Source organism: Hypomesus transpacificus, chromosome 20 (genome assembly GCF_021917145.1).
Source record: "Hypomesus transpacificus isolate Combined female chromosome 20, fHypTra1, whole genome shotgun sequence".
NCBI classification, from domain to species: domain Eukaryota; kingdom Metazoa; phylum Chordata; class Actinopteri; order Osmeriformes; family Osmeridae; genus Hypomesus; species Hypomesus transpacificus.
The window spans coordinates 3,680,980-3,696,239 of NC_061079.1; the positions used below are offsets into that span (position 1 = coordinate 3,680,980).

The window sequence follows — 15,260 nt, forward strand, 5'->3', positions numbered from 1 at the left end:
CAGACTCGTTTTGCGTGTTTTTGTTGCTGGTGCTGCTTATTTTTGTGTGTATCATCTTCGGATCTATGGCGGCGGAGGAGAGATGTTCTCTGCATTCCTTTACCGGCACTGTCATTGACTTCATGGCCGGGGCTATGGGCAAGTACACTTTTAAAACTTTATAAACCTCTCCTGACCAATAAACTTTATTTTATTACTTGGAAAAGGCTACTGATAAATATTATGTAGCCCACTGCACAATGTTTGAAAGTTCCGTTTTATGGTATACAACAACAAACCTCAAGCGTTGCAAACAGATACGATGTTTATTAGAAGAACATGTAGGCTAAGTACGAAAGATTGGACTAATGAGATGTATTGATCAGGTGGTGTCGCGTGCGTTCTGAGCGGTCAGCCGTTCGACACGGTGAAAGTGAAGATGCAAACATTCCCGCGTATGTACCGTGGCTTCCTTCACTGCAGCCTGCACAGCTACCGTCAGGACGGGCTGCGCGGACTCTACCGCGGCACCGCAGCCGCGCTTCTCTCTAACGTGGCGGAGAATGCCGTGCTGTTCGCGTGCTACAGCTCCTGCCAGCAGGTCACCAGAATCGGGTTCGGTCTGGATGAACACGCGGCGCTCAGGTGGATTCCTCTCCCAGGGCCCGCCCTATGGTTTTGGGGGCCCTAAACACAAGTAGTGTAGGGGGCCCTTTGATTGGCAAAATATTTTTTTTAGTCATGATTTTTTGGGGGGGAGGGCGAACCAATCGCAGGGCCCTAAACAAATGTTTAATTTGTTTATTGGGTCGGGCCGGCCCTGTCCTCTCCTTTCCGCAGGACAGTGTCTAACCCCAGACTCTTCCCTCCTCCTCAGTGATTTCCAGAGCGCGGTGGCTGGCTCCCTGGCATCGGTCGCCTCCTCCCTGGTCCTTAGCCCCACAGAGCTGGTCAAGTGTCGCCTTCAGGCTCTGAGTGAGCTGAGGGCGCTGGGCAGAACCAGCATGGAGACACACGTGTAAGTGTCTGTGTGTGTGTGTGAGTCAAAACAAATTTCATTTGGATAGGCCTTTTTACAAGCTATGACACAAAAGGGCTTGATACTTGCCCATAGAACTGCTACACCTACCTAAGCCCTCAAGGAAGACAAGGAAAAACTCCCAGGAGCACTCAGAGAGAAAACGGATAAAAACACTTTGAAGGAACAATTCAGGAAGGGATGCCCTCCTCTAGACTCAGTGTGTGTATGTGGGTGTGTGTGTATGGGAGTCAGACAGGTCCGATTTGTTCCTCCATCCATACAAAGGACTGTGTGTGTGTGTGCAGCTCCAGCTGGGCCGTGGTGAGGGAGATTGTGAAAGCGGAGGGGGGGCGTGGCCTAATGCAAGGTCTGACCAGCACCTGGCTGAGGGAGGTGCCTGGATACTTCTTCTTCTTCGGTGGTTATGAGACCTGCAGAACCCTGCTGACCCCTGCCGGAGGACGCAAGGAGGACCTGGGTGACCTCTTCTCTCCTCTCTTCTAGAGCTTCTCGTCTCCTCTTTCTTCCCTCCTCTCCTCTCTCATCTCTCCTCCTTAACTCGCCTCCTCCTCTCCTACAACCCTTTCTCCTGTCCTCCTTCTCTCTCCTCTCTCTTACTCTCCTCCTCTCCGCTCTCCTCTCCTCCATCTCTCCTCAACTCTCCTCCATCTCTCTCCTCCGATGTTAATCTCCGGTTGTGTAACTGCCTCCTCCTTCTTCCCGGTCAGATGCTGTGTCTCTATTGGTGAGTGGAGGAGTGGGCGGGTCGTTGTTCTGGTTGTCTGTCTACCCAGTGGACAGTGTGAAGTCTCGTATCCAGGTGCTCTCCATATCCGGTCCTCAGCCCGGCTTCCTGCGCACCATGGCTACTATCCTCCGGACAGAGGGTAGGCCATGCCCCTCCCATCCCACATGCGTGTTCGTGTGTGTGCGTTCCTGGTGTGTGCGCGCGCTCATGTGTGTCGGTGTTTTGCAGGTGTGTGTGCTCTGTACTGTGGTCTGACCCCCACCGTGCTCCGAGCCTTCCCCAGCAACGGAGCTCTTTTCCTGGCCTACGAGTGGACGAGGAGGGCCCTGCTGTCCCTGGCCTCCACACACCCAGCTCCACCTGACCCCTGACCTCCACCCAGCCGCCCCAGCTTACCAAAATACGTGGCCATAATGTAACTACGGTATCATTTGATGACCAAACATTCATCACCGCAATGTAACCGTATTACGTTGAGGCAACCAGAAAAGGGAAAGTCCTGGATTTGGAACAAGGTCATTTGGTTATGTCTGGTTAGGCCTCCACCCAGCTTCTGAGGGTTCATCATCTTTCTGAAGTTTTAGATTGGTTATCGATGGTGGTCTGTGTCTCTCTGTGAAGTCATTATACTTTGCTTGCTAAAAGAGCTAAATACCATGTTGAATTTCCTGTCCACCTGGGAATTACAGTAACAACCGATGCTCCCTGCCTTGTTGTATATATTTGTGCTATGCTACCTACTCCAAGGCATGGAGTTTTCCCTTTAGATAAACCCACTCTGCCAAAGATAAACCTATTTCCATTGTAATAAATGGTGAACCACTGCTTGAGTGTCTTGACAGAACTAAATTCAGGTTCACCTGTTCCTAACTTCTTGTTATCAGCACAATGTCCATCAGATGGCACTGTTGCTCCCTTATGACTGGGGAATTATAAAGGAGCAGAACCACAGGAGGTCTGAGCGTGTATGTAAGTCTGAGGGGGGGCGGGGGGGGGGGGAGACTATGGGTGGTGTGTGTGGGGGGGAGTTGCTGTAGGTGGGGGGGGGGGGGAGGCTAGAGGAGGTGTGGGGGGAGGCTGGTGGTATGTGTGTGTGGGGGCGGGGGGCGTAGGTGGGGTTTGTGTGTGTGGGGTTGGAGGTATGTGTGAGGGTGGGGGTGATGGAGGTGTGTGAGGGTGGTAGGGGGGTCGCTACAGGAGGTGTGAACCTCATGCTGCCACTCTGAGCCTGCAGGGAGGTTTAATATTTCAGCCGAGGACTCTGGAACCCCTGGGGATGAATATTTCATCCCCAGTCAGGAACACGTCCTCGCGGCAATGCTGAGATAAAGCCCGCTCACCTCGTGAGACAGCAGCTCGAGCCTGGACTGGGAGACAGCATCTCTTTCTGCTCTCTCAGACACCATGACAACCGCAGCAAACGAACACCGAACCCCCCGGCTCACGCTACAGCAACACAAATCCGGTGAGTGTACCTCAGCGCGTGCAGTGTACGGTACTGTGTGCAGCAAAGCGCAGGAGCGCTTCAACGTCGCTGCTCACTGACATACGCCACATTCAGCTGCCTCTAACCGTGGAGAAGATAAACCTCTCCCGCTCCAGGAGCGCTGGACACTAACACCTACTTCAGATTACCGGTTGCTTTCCCTCCAAGCGAAGAACGAAGATGGGAAAGGTAGGACACAAGCAGAGCTTGCAGCGTGGATAATTCTTGAGCTTCGTTACCGGCGGTAGAGCCACAGCCAGTAGACAGAAACAGGACCGCTCTCCTGACCGGACGGTCAACCGTTTTCTCTCCTGACCATACCGCGAGGCTGACGGGGTGCCTGACAGAGGATTCCAAAACTGTGAAGCAGGTAAACAAGCTATCGATCTGAATGTATGTATTCTGTAAACAACACGTTGGCTGCGGTCTAACCTTTTGAGGTAAAGTAATGTTGTTAATTCTGCTCGGTCGCCACGCAGTTTGAGGTAAAGTCTTTTAGTCTATTCTTCGGTTGAATTGATGAGACTCCATTTAGAACATTTACCCTAACCCTCACATCTGGCTTAGTGTGGATGTGTGACTGTGGTACAGTATGAATGTGAGTGTGTGTGTGTGTGTGCGAGACAGAGAGAACAGGGGTGTAGTACAGTCTGAAAGTGCGTATGTGTGTGCTGCCTAGGTAGGGGAGAGGCTGGGGTTGGTGGGGGAGAGGAGAGAGATATGATATTATAGGAGGGGAGGAGGAGAAAAGGCGAGAGGGGAGGAAAGGAAAGGAGGAGATTGGAGAGAGGAGAGGAATGGAGGAGAGAGGAAAGGGAGGAGAGGAGGAGGAAATATGAGAGGAGAGAGGGATAAACAATCCGTGAAAAAAAGTGAATGATATGTACTATAACATTGTTTTCTGATTGATTCCACCTTAAGAGCAAACACACGCACACACACGCACAGGACATGAGACAGTAGGATAGTTACATCACATCTGTGTGAACAGTGTGGCTGTGTGCTGCAGTGCATTGTGGGTATGTTCCCTGGGCAGCATATTTCTACGTCTCCTCAGATGGGCTTTCATGTCACACCTGCGGCCTCACACCTGCGACCACACACACGCACACACAATACACACCATACACACACACTGTATACACACACACATTCCCACAAAAGCAGGAGGAACTAGGAGAGACCGACTGAAAGTGTGTGTACACTGCTCTGTCTCTCCTAACCCATATGGTGTGTGTGCACGTGTGTATATTTGGTGTGTGTCTATGGTGTGTGTGTGTGTGTGTGTGTGTGCCTGTGTGTGTGTGTGAAGCATGAACCCCCAGCTGTTCTACAGGAGGAGTGGCAGGGCTCCGTACCGAGACCGTATCCCCCTACGTGTTGTCCGGGCCGAGGCCGAGCTGAGCCCTGAGGAGAGGGCCTACCTCACCGCCGTGGAGAAGGTGAGGACTCACCTCCCTCCTCCCGTCTCTCCTGTCCCCCCTCTCATCTCCCGTCTCCCCCTTCCCATCTCTGCTCTCGACTGCCATCGGCGGACCTTTACTGAAATCTAACCATGTATGCGTGTGTGTAAATATGTATTAGGGGTGTAAGTATTCAGTATACACATGTTTTGATATTGAACTGTTCAGTTCTCTACTCCAGGACACACTGGTAGGCATGCTACGCTAAGCTGTTTTGGTTTTACATGCTGCTAAGAAGCCACCCCAGAGATCGATCAGGTTAAGTTCCATCATTGTTCAAAGTAAAAAAAGACCCTATTTATGATAGGAGGTAATAAAATCAAGGACATTTTTCTGGCAGGTCTACTATTTTGCTGAATCGAAAACCTTACTGAACCGTGACGCCACTGTTGCGCACAAACCGAACCTTGAATTCTGTGAACCGCTACACCATGACACAGTATGCGTGCACTGTGTGTGTGTATAATGTGTGTGTATGTGGTGTGTGTATGTTTTTTGGGTGTGTGGTGTGTGTATGGTATGGGGTATGTGGTATATGTGATGTACATGGTGTGTGTGTGTGCAGGGTGATTATGCTGGGGTGAAGCAGGCTCTACAGGAGGCAGGGATCTATTACAACATCAACCTGAACTGCCTGGACCCTCTGGGGCGCAGTGCGCTGCTCATCGCCATTGACAACGAGAACCTGGAGGTGATGGAGCTCCTGCTGGACCACGGCGTTGCCATGGGAGACGGCCTCCTGTACGCCATCAGGAAGGAGGTGGTGGGCGCCGTGGAGATGCTGCTGTCGCACAGGCGCCCCTGTGGAGAGAAGCAGGTAGGGAGGGTGTGTGTTTGTGTGTAGGGCGGGTGTAGGGTAGATGTGTGTGTTTGTGAGAGACACCAAAAAAAAACAGTTTAGTTGCTCCTTCTCTGACCTAAAGGGGGATGCATTGCACCCTCCCCCTCTCCCCCTCCCCCCCTCCCTTCCCCAGGTTCCCTCCCTGATGATGGACAGCCAGTTTTCTGAGTTCACCCCAGACATCACGCCCATCATGCTGGCGGCCCACACCAACAACTACCAGATCATCAAGCTGCTGGTCCAGAGGAAGGTGGCGGTGCCGCGGCCCCACCAGCTCCGCTGTGACTGCGCCACGTGCGTGTCCAGCTCCGAGGTGGACAGCCTGAGGCATTCGCGCTCACGCCTCAACGTGTACAAGACCCTGGCCAGCCCCTCGCTCATCGCCCTCTCCAGCGAGGACCCCTTCCTCACTGCCTTCAAGCTGGGCTGGGAGCTCAAGGAGCTCAGCAAGGTCGGGGGGAGTTATAAAACGTTCATGTCAGGTTTATAATCAGCTAAAACATGTTCATGCCAGGTTCATAGTTAGCTATAACATGTGCATGCCAGGTTCGTAGTCAGCTATAACATGTGCATGCCAGGCTCATAGTCAGCTATAACATGTTGATGCCAGGTTCATAGTCAGCTATAACATGTTCATGCCGGGTTCATAGTCAGCTTTAACATGTTCATGCTGGGTTCATAGTCAGCTATAACATGTTCATGCCAGGTTCATAGTCAGCTATAACATGTGCATGCCAGGTTCATAGTCAGCTATAACATGTGCTTGCAAGGTTCATATTCAGCTATAACATGTTCATGCCAGGTTCATAGTCAACTATAACATGTCTATTCCAGGTTCATAGTCAGCGCTAACATGTGCATGCCTGGTTTATGTTCATACAAAGTTAATAACCAGATATAACAGGGCTACATCAGGTTAACAACCATTTATGTAATGTCTGTACCAGGTTCACAACCAATTATAATGTTTGTACCAGGTCAATAACCATTCATAACATGTTCATACCAGGTGAATAACCAGCTCTAACATGTTTACATAACAGGTGGAGAATGAGTTCCGTCAGGAGTACGAAGAGCTGTCGCAGCAGTGTAAGATGTTTGCTAAGGACCTCCTGGACCAGGCCCGCAGCAGCAGGGAGCTGGAGACCATCCTCAATCACCGTGACGACCACAGCCAGGAGCTGGACCTGCAGGAGAGCCACGACCTGGCCAAGCTGAAGCTGGCCATCAAGTACCACCAGAAGGAGGTATACACACACACCACACACACACACACACACCGCGCACACACCTGCAGGAGAGCCACGACCTGGCCAAGCTGAAGCTGGCCATCGAGTACTACCAGAAGGATGTATACACACACATGCTAACTCTAACTCCACCCTGGTCTGCTGCCTCTTCCTCTAGCTCCACCCTGGCCAGGCTTTGAATTTTATCTGTCCGCTGTTTCTATTCTGCAGTTGTGTCCTTCTGAAACTTTCATGGAGAGAGAGGGAAAAGAGAGAAATCATTCAAGGGGAATGAGAGAGCTGTGTGTGTGTGTGTGTGCAGCAGAGCCTGCACATGTTTAAACCGATCGAAATGAACACACAAATCCAAAATTCCTCCCAGGAGAATAGAGATACAGAGCCAAAGAGAGGGAAAGAACGGAGAGGGCATGAGAGGAGTGGAGGGAGGAGAGGAAGAGAGACAATGAGAGGAGAGCAGGAGAGGGGTTAAGTGGGGAGGGAATGAAAGGAGAGACCATGAGAAGAGAGGAGGGAGGAGAGGGGGGAGGAGAGGCGGGGAGTCTTTAGCATGTAGCATGTTGGGATAGGTAGCACGGCAGAGTTGAGCCCAGCGAGAGCTGCTGGATCTCCACAGTGCGTGAGTAAGAATAGAACTGGGTTCTTCTTTATTCATGCTCCTCACCTGGGATGACAGCAGAAACCGTGGTAACGCAGACAGCTCTCTGATAGGCTCTTTGCTGGACACTGTAGTCTGGAGGGAATGCATACTGAAGCTCTCCTCCCTCTCTCTATGCCTTCTTTTCTCTTATCCCCCTCTCTCTCATACCTCTCTCTTTCTCCCTTTCTCATCTCCCTCTCTCCCTCGTATCCCTCTCTCTCTCCCTCTCTCATTCTCTCTCATCTGTCTTTCTCATATCTCTCATCTCTCTCCCATCCCTCTAATAATAATAATACATTTTATTTGTATTGCACTTTATGTCTCTCTTTGTCATCCATCGCTCTCTTATCCTCTCTCTCGTACACACCTCTCTCTCATCTCTAACTGTCTTTTATCCCTTTCTCTCCCATCCCTCTCCCTCTCTCGCATCCCTCTAACCATCCCACCAGTTCGTCTCCCAGCCCAACTGCCAGCAGCTCCTGTCTACTCTGTGGTACGACGGCTTCCCCGGCTGGAGGCGGCGCCACTGGGCCGTCAAGCTCCCCACCTGCGTCCTCATTGGCCTGCTCTTCCCCGTCTTCTCATTGGTCTACCTGCTGGCGCCCCGCAGCGCCCTGGGAGCGTTCGTCAGGAAGCCCTTCATCAAGTTCATCTGCCACACGGCCTCCTACCTCACCTTCCTCTTCCTCCTCCTCCTCTCCTCCCAGCACATCGTCAGGACGGACCTCCATGTGCAGGGGCCGCCCCCCACCGTGGTGGAGTGGATGATACTGCCCTGGGTGCTGGGTAGGGGTGTGTGTGTGTTGGGGTTTGTGTGTGTGTGTATTGGGGCGTGTGGTAGAGTTTGTGTGTGTGTTGGGGTGTGTGTGGTGCGGATGATGCTGCCCCGGGTGCTGGGTAGGGGTGTGTGTATTGGGGGGGGGGGGGGGGGGGGGGGGGGGGGGTGTTGGGGGGGAGGGGGGGTGTTGGGGGGGGGGGGGGGTGTTGTTAGAGTTTGTGTGTGTATTGGGGTGTGTGGTAGAGTTTGTGTTGGGGTGTGTGTGGGGCGGATGATGCTGCCCCGGGTGCTGGGTAGGGGTGTGTGTGTGTTGGGGTTTGTGTGTGTGTATTGGGCATGTGGTAGAGTTTGTGTGTTGGGGTGTGTGTGGAGTGGATGATGCTGCCCTGGGTGCTGGGTAGGGGTGTGTGAGTTGGGGTGTGTGAGTGTGTTACGATGTGTGTTAACGAATGTGTGTGGATTGGGGTGTGTGTGTGCCCCACTCTATTGAGGTGTAAGTTAACTTATCAACGAGGAGGGGGCTGAATTGGGCCTGGGCCCCCTCCTCCCCCGGACCTTTGCATGGGCCATCTGTAACCTTTAACCCCCCTGATGGCAGGCCTGGGTAGAGGGGTATGTGTTATCTCACTAAACCCAAGCCTCTGTGTGTGTGTGTGTGTGGTGTATATGTATGTGGGTATGACTGTGTACAGGGTTCATCTGGGCAGAGATTAAGGAGATGTGGGATGGAGGTTTTACTGAGTACATTCATGACTGGTGGAACCTGATGGACTTTGCCATGAACTCTCTCTACCTAGCTACCATCTCCCTAAAGATGGTGGCATACTTCAAGGTGAGGAGGGTGTGTGTGTGTGTGTGTGTGTGTGTGTAAAGATGGTGGTCTACTTCAAGTAGGTGGTGTAACAATATATTGTAGCACAATATCTCGCCATGCAAAAATGTTACACCGTGTTACGTTACACACGTGAACTGAGTGTATTGTTACACCCCTAACTTCAAGGTGTGGAATCCCCCCCTCTCCCTCCCTCCAGAATCATCATTTTTCTTCCCCCCTAGTATAACCCCCCCCCCCCCCCCGCCTAACTGCCCCTTGTGTAAGCCCCCCCCCTCGTATTACTCTCCTCTCAGTCAACTCTCTCCCCCCCTCCCCCACAGTCTAACTCTCCCCCTCTCCCCCCCAGTCTAACTCTTCCCCTCTCCCCCCCACAGTCTAACTCTCTCCCCCCACAGTCTAACTCTCTCCCCCCTCTCCCCCTCCAGTCTAACTCTCTCCCCCCACAGTCTAACTCTCTCCCCCCTCTCCCCCTCCAGTCTAACTCTCTCCCCCCTCTCCCCCTCCAGTCTAACTCTCTCCCCCCTCTCCCCCCACAGTCTAACTCTCTCCCCCTCCAGTCTAACTCTCTCCCCCCTCTCCCCCCACAGTCTAACTCTCTCCCCCCACAGTCTAACTCTCTCCCCCCTCTCCCCCTCCAGTCTAACTCTCTCCCCCCTCTCCCCCCACAGTCTAACTCTCTCCCCCCACAGTCTAACTCTCTCCCCCTCCAGTCTAACTCTCTCCCCCCTCTCCCCCCACAGTCTAACTCTCTCCCCCCACAGTCTAACTCTCTCCCCCCTCTCCCCCTCCAGTCTAACTCTCTCCCCCCTCTCCCCCCACAGTCTAACTCTCTCCCCCCACAGTCTAACTCTCTCCCCCTCCAGTCTAACTCTCTCCCCCCTCTCCCCCCACAGTCTAACTCTCTCCCCCCTCTCCCCCCACAGTCTAACTCTCTCCCCCCTCTCCCCCCACAGTCTAACTCTCTCCCCCTCCAGTCTAACTCTCTCCCCCTCCAGTCTAACTCTCTCCCCCCTCTCCCCCCACAGTCTAACTCTCTCCCCCCACAGTCTAACTCTCTCCCCCCTCTCCCCCCACAGTCTAACTCTCTCCCCCCACAGTCTAACTCTCTCCCCCCTCTCCCCCCACAGTCTAACTCTCTCCCCCCTCTCCCCCCACAGTCTAACTCTCTCCCCCTCACCCTCCAGTCTAACTCTCTCACCCCACAGTCTAACTCTCCCCCCTCTCCCCCCACAGTCTAACTCTCTCCCCCCACAGTCTAACTCTCTCCCCCCTCTCCCCCCACAGTCTAACTCTCTCCCCCCTCTCCCCCCACAGTCTAACTCTCTCCCCCCACATTCTAACTCTCTCCCCCCTCTCCCTCCCCCCTCTCAGTATAACTCTTCCAGGCCCAGGGAGGAGTGGGAGGTGTGGCACCCCACCCTGATAGCGGAGGCCTTGTTTGCCATCGCCAACATCTTCAGCTCCCTGCGGCTCATCTCCCTGTTCACGGCCAACTCTCACCTGGGGCCCCTGCAGATCTCCCTGGGACGCATGCTGCTGGACATCCTCAAGTTCCTCTTCATCTACTGCCTGGTACACACACGCACACAAACACACACACACACACTAGGGGACATCAAGTTCCTCTTCATCTAATGCCTTATACCCACTTTCTCATTCTCTCTCTCTTTGTCTCTCTCCCTCTCACACACACACACACAGCTGGACTTCCTCAGGTTCCTGCCTGGTGCACACACACACACACACACACCTGCTGCTGTCTAGTGAAAGAGTGCTTGTGTGCTTGTGCAGGTGCTGCTATCCTTTGCTAACGGTCTCAACCAGCTGTATTTCTACTATGAGACCAAGGCTGCGGACGAGCCCAACCACTGCAAGGGCATCCGCTGCGAGAGGCAGAACAACGCCTTCTCCACGTAAGACGCGTGTGTGTGTGTGCGTGCACGTTTACCAGCGTGAGAGAGTGTGTGCGTCGTCCGCTGTGAAAATCAAATCAAATCAAATTTATTTGTATAGCCCTTTTTACACGCAAGCATGTCACAGAGGGCTTCACATGCGCCCATAGAACTGCCCCTCAACCAACCTAAACCCTCAAGGAAGACAAGGAAAAACTCCCAGAAAAACTCCCACCGGGAGAAAAAATGGAAGAAACCTTGGGAGGAGCAATTCAGAGAGGGATTCCCTCCTCCAGAGACGGTTGGTAAGAGAGAGGAGCAGAACACAAGCTAAACATAGTCATACAGTGTCAATGGGTTTTGAAACACCAAAATCCATTGTTCGGCTTTATAGACGTTGGATGGGACCGGGAAACTCGCTGTTGGCCGTCATGGAGACTGGATTCCGGGTGACGACCTGGTTCAGCGTAGGCAGACCGACGACCAAGCAGGTCCTGACAGCTCAAACCCCCCACACCACAGGGAATGTGTGGGGGGGGACAGAGAGGAGAGCAGGGATTAGAGAATGCCAGGAGCAGCTAACAGTTACAGTCATAATAGAATGAGATCCCTACCGGTCAAGTGTGGACTAGTGCAGCAATTTAACAGAGCAAAAAGGGTATTTGATGCAGCCCCACACACCAAAACAACGACAGCCCCCCTCAGTTGGAACATGAAATCTGTTCCAGGGGAAAGAACTCTAAAGTAGGTTATACTTATACGAATAAGGATGAAAACAACCAGTCCCCCGTTGTCTCCAACTAGTAATAAAAACTATAACAGTAATATACAGCAATGGAACTATAATAATAATAATACTAACAATATACAGTAACAGGTTTACTTTATTTGTAACATCTAGCTGGGCAATGTGAACATAAGCTATAATAAAAATTTAAAAGTTGTGAGTTGTGATACACACATAGGCAAGCACACACCCCAGGTTTACATAGAAAGTACACACATACTTCCCTTTAACAATCATAGAATTGACTAAACAAGAACGTTTTTAATCTAGTTTTAAATGTCGAGACAGTATCAGCTTCCTTAATTGAGATGGGTAATTTGTTCCAAAGAAGAGGTGCTCTATATGAGAACGCCCTACCTCCAGCAGTTTTTTTCTTAACTTTGGGTATTACCAGATAGCCGGCATTTTGAGATCTTAAGAGTCCTTGCGGGGCAATAGGGTGCAAGGAGACCGGAGAGGTACAGTGGTGCCAATCCATGCAGAGATTTGTAGGTTAGTAGTAGAACTTTGAAATCAGCTCTGGCTTGGATAGGGAGCCAGTGTAAAGAGATAAGAGTCGATGTTATATGATCAAACTTTCTAGTTTTAGTCAATAGTCTAGCAGCAGCATTTTGCACCCGCTGTAAGTTTTTTTAAGTTTAAGTTGTAAGAAAACAACTGCAATTGGTGGAGAGCCGTTCCCTCTGTCTTGTTGGAGTTCTGTCGGTGTAACCTTGCATTCCCCCCCCCCCCCCCCCCCCGCTCCTCTCCCCCCCCCCCCCCAGGTTGTTTGAGACCCTGCAGTCTCTGTTCTGGTCTGTGTTCGGCCTGCTGAACCTGTACGTCACCAACGTGAAGGCTCGCCACGAGTTCACAGAGTTCGTAGGAGCCACCATGTTTGGAACCTACAACGTCATCTCCCTGGTGGTGCTGCTCAACATGCTGATCGCCATGATGAACAACTCCTACCAGCTCATAGCTGTGAGTTCTGGTACCAATACTGAGACTACACTGATACTGTAACAATGCGGTAGTACTAAACGCCAGTACTGTACTAATTCTACAATAGCACTAAACTAGTATTCTAATTTGCTGTACTACACTAATCCTATTTATGTAGTCACAGGGCTGCCAATGAGAACACGCATTGGCCGTGAGGCACACGCATTTCAACCAGTTCACACGCTCTCACTCCACACCTTGTATTTCTCACGCTGAGAAGGCAACGCCAACCAAGTAGTCCTGCTAGCGTTGAACACAGTACTGGACGAGGTGCAGGCACACGGAGTGAAGCAACAGAGACGGGTGAACACCCGTGAAAGCTCGTCTCGGGGGGGTTGCAAAATCTTGTATGCAGCAAAACTCCAAGGTTTTTTGAAAAGTTGGCAGCCCTGTAGTCAGTATAACATATCCCTAAATGAGCTCAAAGCTAACGGAAGCTAACCGTCGCTCCTTAAAAAAAAGATCCCACAAATTGTCATAAAACATATTTGATGTCGTGAAATTCTACACGACAAACTGCTTTGCAGACGTAAATCCAGGCCAAATGCAGCTAATCTTGCCAGCCACCGTAATGCATTCTTATCCAAAGCTGAATCCATATTGATGTCCATCACCAACTGACATTCCCAAAATGAGAGGAGGCGGGACTAACAGGAAGGAGAGTGGGTGGGGCTAACAGGAATAGAAAGTCTTTGAATATTTTTGCTACCGAGACAGTGTGCAGGCTGTCAGCCACCAGACCAGAGGGTCTACTCACCCAACCACCTCTGCTGCCCCCAGGACCATGCAGACATAGAGTGGAAGTTTGCCCGCACCAAGCTGTGGATGAGCTACTTTGACGAAGGGGGCACGCTGCCCCCCCCCTTCAACATCGTCCCCAGCCCCAAGACCCTGTGGTACCTGTGTGTCTGGCTGCAGAGATGGCTCTGGGGGGGGAGGCCCCCCCCCCACGACGACACGCAAACGCACAACCTCAGAGAGTTCACGGTATGATAACCGTGTGTGTGTTGGGGGGTTGTCAGTGTGTGTATGTAGGTGTGTGTGTTGGGACACAACAATGATTGTCCCGTCTTCTGGTTCAGGAACGTCATGCTGATCAAATGATTCAAAACCAGCATTATCAGGTAAGGACACGTCTTCCGCACAACCACAGCCCTCTACTCTGGCAGTAACAGCCCCCAAACAACCCTACTCTGGCAGTAACAGCCCCCGAACAACCTTACTCTGGCAGTAACAGCCCCCAGAACAACTCTACTCTGGCAGTAACAGCCCCCAGAACAACTCTACTCTGGCAGTAACAGCCCCCAGAACAACTCTACTCTGGCAGTAACAGCCCCAAGAACAACCCTACTCTAGCAGTAACAGCCCCCAGAACAACCCTACTCTAGCAGTAACAGCCCCCAGAACAACCCTACTCTAGCAGTAACAGCCCCTAGAACAACCCTACTCTAGCAGTAACAGCCCCAAGAACAACCCTACTCTAGCAGTAACAGCCCCAAGAACAACCCTACTCTAGCAGTAACAGCCCCCAGAACAACTCTAGCACTAACAGCCCCCAGAACAACCCTACTCTAGCAGTTACAGCCCCCAGAACAGATACTGTGACAGTAACAGTGTCTGTATGTGCGTGCGCGCAGGAGGTGATCAGGAACCTGGTGAAGAGATACGTAGCAGCTATGATCCGCAGCGCTAAGACAGACGAGGGTCTGACCGAGGAGAACTTCAAGGTAGGAGGAACTACTTCAGTCCTTTAGAAAACGAGTGTGCTCCCTTCTCATTTCCTGTCCCCCTCCCTCCTCCAGGAGTTGAAGCAGGACATTTCCAGCTTCCGCTACGAGGTTCTGGATCTCCTAGGCAACAGGAAGCCTGAAAGGCGGACCTACTCCTCCAGCAGTGAGGAGGGGGGCGGCGCCAGGCCAGATGAGGTGGGAGGGGCTAAAGCCGGGGGCGCATCCTTCAGCCCGTCAGTTGACCAGAAGGGCCGGACGAACTCCGCCTTCAGTGTGTCCGCCCTCTTCAGCTCTGTGGCGAGGGATAAGGGGGCGGGGCCGGAAGAGGGGGGGGGAGCCGGGGAGAAGCTGAGGACCGTCTCCCCGCTGTGGTGGGGGCGCTTGGGGTCAGGGACGGCTGGGGGGGGTCTGCAGCGGTTCTCCAGGTCCAAGAGAGACTCCATCAGACGCCTGGGGCTCCTCTTCTCACGCATGAACGGCCACGTCCCTGCTCCGCCCAGGCCTGCCGCCCATCCTAGCGTGACTCTGCAGCAGGACGCCTATGTCATCTCGGATGGAACGCTCGGCCAGCTCTGCCCCACCCAGGCCTGCTGCCCACCCCAGACCTGCTCTCAGATTCCAGAGGACTTTAACAGGCAGACCTCCCAGTCCCAGCACCCCCGGCCTCAGACCAAGCCCCCCCACTCCCCAACCCCAGCTCCCCACCCCCAGCCCAGTAGCAGCCTCCAGCTCCCAGCCTCCTCCCTGGATGGGACGGAGGCCGGCTGTGATGACCCAGGCTCAGAGGGGGGGGCGGAGCAGGACGAGTCCATTACCACAAAGCTGTAGACCC

At 52.6% G+C, this 15,260-nt stretch overlaps 2 protein-coding genes across 2 annotated transcripts; both read left to right on the forward strand.

The window, feature by feature from the left end:
- Positions 1–65: 65 nt before the first annotated feature.
- LOC124482533 (mitochondrial ornithine transporter 1-like) lies at positions 66–2,119 on the forward strand. Its single transcript, XM_047042889.1, has 6 exons — positions 66–138; positions 366–624; positions 857–997; positions 1,312–1,478; positions 1,729–1,887; positions 1,977–2,119. The coding sequence occupies exons 1-6, from the start codon at positions 66–68 to the stop codon at positions 2,117–2,119; spliced, it is 942 nt and encodes a 313-aa protein (XP_046898845.1).
- A 2,428-nt stretch (positions 2,120–4,547) lies between these two features.
- On the forward strand, positions 4,548–15,259 carry LOC124482827 (short transient receptor potential channel 5-like). The gene is made up of 13 exons (XM_047043373.1): positions 4,548–4,676; positions 5,263–5,514; positions 5,672–5,989; positions 6,582–6,785; positions 7,875–8,211; positions 8,896–9,035; positions 10,410–10,610; positions 10,830–10,951; positions 12,482–12,677; positions 13,479–13,685; positions 13,781–13,822; positions 14,336–14,425; positions 14,501–15,259. Exons 1-13 carry the CDS (start codon positions 4,548–4,550, stop codon positions 15,254–15,256), a joined length of 2,994 nt encoding a protein of 997 aa, XP_046899329.1. The 3' UTR covers positions 15,257–15,259.
- Position 15,260: the final 1 nt, after the last annotated feature.

Bases quoted from the DNA above. Each gene is read 5' to 3' on its own strand.
- LOC124482533 (XM_047042889.1), top strand. From the start codon at position 66: ATGGCGGCGGAGGAGAGATGTTCTCTGCATTCCTTTACCGGCACTGTC. The intron at 625-856 runs GTGGATTCCTCT...CCTCCTCCTCAG, and splicing joins GATGAACACGCGGCGCTCAG to TGATTTCCAGAGCGCGGTGG. The intron at 1,479-1,728 runs GTGACCTCTTCT...CTTCCCGGTCAG, and splicing joins AGGACGCAAGGAGGACCTGG to ATGCTGTGTCTCTATTGGTG.
- LOC124482827 (XM_047043373.1), top strand. From the start codon at position 4,548: ATGAACCCCCAGCTGTTCTACAGGAGGAGTGGCAGGGCTCCGTACCGA. The intron at 6,786-7,874 runs GTATACACACAC...CCATCCCACCAG, and splicing joins TCAAGTACCACCAGAAGGAG to TTCGTCTCCCAGCCCAACTG. The intron at 10,611-10,829 runs GTACACACACGC...GTGCTTGTGCAG, and splicing joins TCCTCTTCATCTACTGCCTG to GTGCTGCTATCCTTTGCTAA.